The sequence below is a fragment of the Orycteropus afer genome, unplaced genomic scaffold, assembly GCF_000298275.1.
Source record: "Orycteropus afer afer isolate SDZICR_OR568_19922 unplaced genomic scaffold, OryAfe1.0 scaffold00002, whole genome shotgun sequence".
In the NCBI taxonomy this organism is placed as follows: Eukaryota; Metazoa; Chordata; class Mammalia; order Tubulidentata; family Orycteropodidae; genus Orycteropus; species Orycteropus afer.
The window spans coordinates 31,568,136-31,574,958 of record NW_006921589.1 but is presented as its reverse complement, the minus strand read 5'-3'; the positions used below and the strand labels follow the sequence as shown (position 1 = coordinate 31,574,958).

The 6,823-nt window shown below is 38.4% G+C and overlaps 1 protein-coding gene across 1 annotated transcript in view; it reads right to left on the bottom strand.

Annotated features, from left to right (window-relative positions):
* Window positions 1–6,823, bottom strand: part of SUMO1 (small ubiquitin like modifier 1) — a 31,411-nt gene that overhangs the window by 9,935 nt on the left and 14,653 nt on the right. Inside the window, exon 3 of the mRNA XM_042783571.1 lies at window positions 4,081–4,158. Coding sequence (XP_042639505.1) covers window positions 4,081–4,158 — 78 coding nt within the window. The remainder of the gene's footprint in view (window positions 1–4,080; window positions 4,159–6,823) is intronic.

Genomic DNA, 6,823 nt, shown 5'->3' with positions numbered 1-6,823 from the left:
GAGGAGTGGCTGGTGGGTTTGAACCGTCAGCCTTCTGGTTAGCAGGCAAGTGACTTAGCCACTATGCTACCAGAGCTGTTGTTATTATGTGCCCTCAAGTCAAACCCAACTCACAGTGACCCCTCCTTGGGTTTCTGAGGCGGTATCACTACAGAAGTAGACCTTCCTTCCAAGGAGTGGCTGATGGGTTTGAACCACCAGCCTTCCGGTTAGCAGTTAAGTGCCTTAGGCACTACACTACCTGAGCTCCTCTGGAAACCCTAAGGCAGTTCTACTCCGTCTTACAGGGTCGCTATGAGTTGGAGTCGACTCAACGGCAGTGGGTTTGGTTTGTTTCTATTTTCAATATGTATTTTTACATAAGTATATGAGATCATGCAAACTGACTTAATTTCTTTCCAGAGTTAATTATTAAATAATTAAGCATAAACTGACAAAGGTTGAATATGTTTTAATTTCAATTTTCTTTTTTTAAAGAAATATTAGCCTTGTGTTGGGGTCAAAACTCTTCTACAGAAACCAATTTTTTTAAAAAAAATCTCCTGGCAAAAGTGATTTTATATGAGTTACAAAGTTCAACTACAGAAAACAAGCTTTCTGAAAATAACACTATGATACCTTATTTAGTATCATGTAGGAGCTCTGGTAGCATAGTGCCTAAGGCACTTGACTGTTTACCAGAAGGAAGGAAAGTTGGGCAATCCTACTTCCGTAGTGATACTGCCTGGAAACCCAAGGAGGGGTCGCTATGAGTCAGGGCCGAGTCAGGGCCGACTCATGGCAAACAACAACAACAACAGTGTGATTAATGAAAGGCCTGGAGAGATTTTAAAAATAGCCATTGAAAACTCTGTGGAGCACAGTTCTACTCTGACGCACAGCCAACAAGCAACTGGTTAGTATGACTATATTTTAATAAGGAGCAACTATTGAAATAAATTTTATTTTTAAAAATGTACTTGTACTGTCCCAGCACCAGCAAAGTAAAACAAGACAGAAAATAACAAATGCTGGCAACGATGTTAAGAGATTGGGACTCTCATACACTGCTGGTGGGACTGTCAAATGATACAACCACAGTATGGCGAGTCCTTAAAAAGCTGGAATTAGAAATACCATTTGACCCAGCAATTCCATTACTAGATATATATCCTAAAGAAGTGAGAGCCAGGACAAGAACAGATACATGCACGCCCATGCTGATCGCAGCACTATTTACAACAGCAAAAAGATGGAAACAAACTAGGTGTTCATCAAAAGAAAACTGGATAACCAAATTATGGTACATGCACACAACAGAATACTATGCAAACCCTAAAGAATAGCGTAGAATCCGCAAAACATCATAAAATGTGGATGAACTTGGAGGACATTATGCTGAGTGAAATAAGTCAATCACAGAAGGACAAATATTGTATTAGTCCGTTTTTGTAAAAGTCAAGAAAAGGTTTATATATAGAAGGGAGTTTTCTTTGCTAGTTACCAGGTGTGGGAAGGAACACCGTTAGATAGGTAAAGTATTGATTTGGGTGAAGAGAAGGGCAATGTACCACATGTGAGTGATCAACACAGTGACATTGAGGAAGACATAGAGAGGTACATGGGAGGTACAGACAACAAAGATGAATCCTTTTGCACATACAGTATTGTGCTGTCAATGAAGGCAAACACTGATAGACAGGTGGATAGATGGGTGGACAAGCTGAACTATGCATGGGGGAGTGTGCCCATGACTATGTATAGGGTTGGCAGACAATGTTTCTACAAGTGTATTTGTATGTTCTGTAAGAATGCCCAGGTATGTAGTAGAGCTGACAGGGAACAAGGTTGTAGTTACTTCTTGGCCATAGCCAGCTACCCAGAGGGAGCAAGTAGTTGGATCTGTGGGCTCAGGACCATGGTTGCAGGGGGCATCAAGCTCAATTGGCATAACAGAATACACAAAAACAAGGTTCCACATTCTACTTTGGTGAGTAGCAACTGGGATCTTAAAAGCTTGCAAGCAGCCATCTAGATGCAATGATGGGTCTCTCCTCATCCAGAGCAAAGAAGAATGAAGAAAAGCAAAGATGCATGGAAACAATTAGTCCAAGCAACTGATACACATGAGATCCTCAGCCTATATGACTATGAGACCAGAAGAACTAGATGGTGCCTGGCTACCATAGTCAACCACTCGGAGGGGGATCTTTGTAGGAGATTCTGGATAGATTGGGAGAACAATGTGGAACAAAACTCAAAATCATTTAAAGAAAAAAAAAAAGGAAAAAAGGGATCAGATTTGCTGGTGTGACAGAGCCTGGTGGAACCACTAAGACTATGGCCCCTAGGTGCTCTTCAGGTCTGGAACTGAACCCTGAACTGAACCCTGAACTGTCTGTGGCTTCCAGCCAAAGACAGACATATGAGCTGAACATTTACACTAGGCAGACACACTCTTCAGAGATCAATCATGGGAGAACAGAAGAGCTATTTATGCACAGGGAGACAGCTTGGGGGGGCATGAGGACACAGAGAGAAGGAGCCAGGGAAGAGGTAATAATGGGGAGGAAGGGGGAAGAGAGCTGTTACATTGTGGGAAATTGCAGTCAATGTCATGAGACAAAAGTGTATGTGAACTGCTGTATGGACACTGAATTTGTTCTGTAAACTTTCACCCAAATAACAATAAAAACTTTAAAAAAAAAAAAAGGTATCATGGTTGCCTCATCTATACTAATTCCAGTTACATTTCTTAAAAAAAAAAAAAAAAATCCAGTTTATTAATAATGGTAATATGGGTAACATCTACTGAGCACTTTATAGACACAATGTTAAGACCTTTATATAGGTCTTATATATTCAACCTTCATGAGATACACACTGTATAATTCCTATTTTACTAATGAGGAAACAAGGCCCACAGAGGTTAAAATAACTTACTCAAGGTCCCACAGCCAGTGTTGTAGACCAAATTTGAATGGACAGTTTAATAAACTTACCAGATTGCTACAAGATTTAAATAAAATCTCTTGATATTGAAAATATGGAATTCAAGCAGGAGTAGTAACCTGTGGTACTATATATAAAGATATAAATTAATACAATCACCAAATTTAACATAATGCTAAATGTTCATGATTAGAAACACAAATTTCTTTTTTTTTTTCATTATGCTTTCGATGCAAATTTACAGAGCAAAATTTGTTTTACATTCAACAGTTCATGTACAATTGAATTTATGCCCCGATTACTATCCTGACCATAACGCACTCTCCTCCCCTCCCATCCCTGTGACCACCCCCTCCCTGTGCCCTTAACTCTGCCTAGCTTTCGCTCCATGTGAATGCTGCCCCTCTGGTGCCCCATGGCAATTGGTGTATCTCCCCACAGTAGATGGGTGCATCACCCTGGGGTGGGTGTTCTGCACGTAAGTCTTTCCACTGTTGGGCTGGGAGCCAATCCTTGGGAGTGAGTCCAATCCTACGCCTGAAGGGTTTCCCAGGGCCATAGTCTTAGGGGCTCCACCAGACCCTATCCAACAAGGGTCATTTTTGTGGTTTTGAATTTTGTTCCACATTTTTCCTCCCAATCTATCCAGGATGTCCAGTTTTGACACCTTCCCGAGTGGTTGGCATTGGTAGCCGGGCACCATTTAGTTCTTCTGGTTTTGAGATCCATCACATTGTTGAACTAATTGTTTCCAAATGGCTTAGATTTTCCTCATTCTTCTTTGCTTCAGATGAGAAGAGACCAACAGTTGCATACAAAGAAATTTTATTGTGATCACTAAAAAAAATTTTCCTTTATTGTTACATACACGGGTGAACCATCGAGATAAAAACATTCACCTATAGTTCTCTTTGCATTCTTAAGCTACTTTTCAAACTGTTCCATGTATTTTACAAATTCAAACTTTGAAACTGACTTCAGGGATAAGAGGGCAATTATACTGGGTAAAAGGAATGATTTAAAAAAAGAAAAAAGAGTATTCTCCTTGAGTTGCTAATGGTGAGAATACTACAATGAATTTTTCTTTTCAGCCTTCCTTAAAGAAAAACTAATGATAAAGCATTGTATTTAATATCATAAGAGACAAACCTGTCTTTGACAGTATGATTCTTTGAGTTTCTTGAGATGTGTTGTCATTTTCACCTTGAAGTGAATCTCACTGCTATCCTAAGGAGAGAAAAGAAAAAAATTATCCCTCTTTGTATAAACAAGTTGCTTTGTTTGAACCAAATTACTCAATCACATATACAGTTAAAATAGAAATAAAACCTTACCTAAATTTTCCCAAGAAAATGTACTTTTTAGCAAGCCTAGGTTTTATTAAAACATTCCAAATTAAATCACTCTCGAAGTTGTTTTATACTAATTACAAAAGAAATTTATTTTAACCTTTTCATAAACATACTCTTTTCTGATATTTATAGTGCTATGTAATACACACAAATGTAATCAGTCCTAGGTGTTAAAATTAGCAGTGTTAAGTAAAAGTATGCATGTCCCTTCAAATTCAAATGCTTATGTTCACAATTGTAATACCCATTCTATTTTCAAAATAACAAGAGGATAAGTATGAATTATAACAAACCTGCAAAATCAATTCAAAACATAAAGGAAGTGGTTTCCCTTCCCCAACTGAAGAGTAGTGAAGATGATCAAACCTATAAAATAGGCATATGCTACAGAATAACCGAGAAACTTTTTAGTGCCTAACAAAGCATCCCACTGAGTCTAGCTTCTCTCGCTTGCATAAGATGAACAAGAATCTGAGTCAGTCAAATTGATCATGGGACCACAAATTCTTTTAATCTATCCAGACTGCAAGCTAACAGGCAAAATACTCACACTTCCATGCTATGAAATTTCAAAACTATAAATCACTTTCTCATACGTACATTAGGGTAGATTTCATGTTTATAATATTTTTATTTGTGACTGTAACTATGAAGAAACACAATTTTTCTGCCAATGAATAATTTCACACACAGATAAAATTTCTATAGCATATCTCACACTTAACACTAAAATACTTTCCAGATGAATTAAAAAGCTAACATTTTAAAAATTTAAGATTTCCACTTCTTTTTAAGAGACTTTTTCCCCTAATCTCAACGTTGAAATTGACTTGATGGCAATGGGGGGTAGAACAGCCAGCCCCACAGGGTTTCAAAAGCTGTACATTGTTATGGGAGCACACTACTACATCTTTCTCCCACAGAGCAGCCAGTGAATTTGAACTGACGACTTTTTGGCTAGCAGCCAAGCATTTAACCACTGTGTCACCAGTACTCCTTTGATTTCAACTCATAGAAATCTACAGGACAGAGCAGAACTGCCAAATACAATTTCCAAGGCTGTAATCTTTATGGAAGAAGACACATCTTTCTCCTGTGGAGCAGTTGAGTTTGAACCACAAACCTTTCGGTTAGCAGTGAAGTACGTAACCACAGTGCCACCAAGGCTCTTTCTGGCACTGTAAAGATTTTCTATCTAGAAATCACTAAAAAGAAAAGGATTAATAAAGCTGACCAAATAAAAATGTAAAACACCTATACAGTATTTGACAGTATAAACTAAAGTTGAGAGATATATTGGCGAAAACAGTCATAATATATATAACATACAGGAAAATAAAAAAGACCCATACAAATTAATAATTCTTAAAAAGAGAAAATAATTCACATGCATAATGTTAGAAATACAGATGTATGAAACAGAATTAAGAATCCAGAAATCAATCAATAAACTCTCATGTTTACAATTGATTTTCAATAGGAATGCTAAAGTAATTCAATGGTTAAAGAAGTCTTTTCAGCAAATAGTGTGGAGAAACTGAACACCACATACAAAAAAACGAAGATGACTGTTGATAGAGTGCCGGTAAGATGGAGGAATAGGAAGACAAGAGACACAGATCTTCTTCAACAAAGAAAAGAAAAGCCAATTGACAGAGATACAGAAGATAATCCTGGAACCCTGAGCTTTGAAAGGAACTATACAGAAGTGGATCAGGCATCAACTAGTGGAAAAACTTGAACAAAATAGTGAGTACAGAGATGGTCGGAGCTGTGGACTGTCAGCTACTCTGACGAGACCTACAGCCTGAATATTTCCAAGTGGTGTTAGGACCAGGGAATTGACCTAAATATCAGTCCCAGTCACCAAGGGCTGCAGGGACAACTGCTCTGGTGGCCTATGACTAGGAAGGGAAACAGCAAGGAGGGAGACAACCTAAGCTGTGGACTTTCTGCTGTCCGGAGGGCACAGCCATTTTGATTGTTTGCACGTTGCAGCCATTTTGTATATTTAAAGTGACCGAGGGCACAGCCATTTTGAATGTTTACAAGTAGCAACCATTCTGGATTTTAAAGTGATTCTCATTCGGATTCCAGAGACCTAAGAACAGGCTCTGTTTACCAGGTTCAGCAGGAACATATGAGAGGCTGACAAAGGAAAGGAGACAGGTGGTAAGTATATAAGTGCTGTCAACTAGTGAATAGAGGAGCACAGCACAGTACCCTGCCTGTATAGATAACATACAAACAAAACAAAGAAAATGAAAATTGTATGCAAGTCACTCCAACATACAATCACCAATTAAATATAAACACAAAAACATCACAATGCCTCGGACACAACAAAGCATCACAGTCCACACAAAGAAGCAAGATAAAGCAGGAGAAACAAGGGACCAGGATACAGACCCAAAACACATCCCTGAGGAAATCGAAGCACTGGAACGCCCTGATAAGGAATTCAAAAGAATTATATTTAGGTATCTTCAAAGGATTGAGAGACAGACCAAGGAAAACACAGACAAAACTCTAGAAGAATT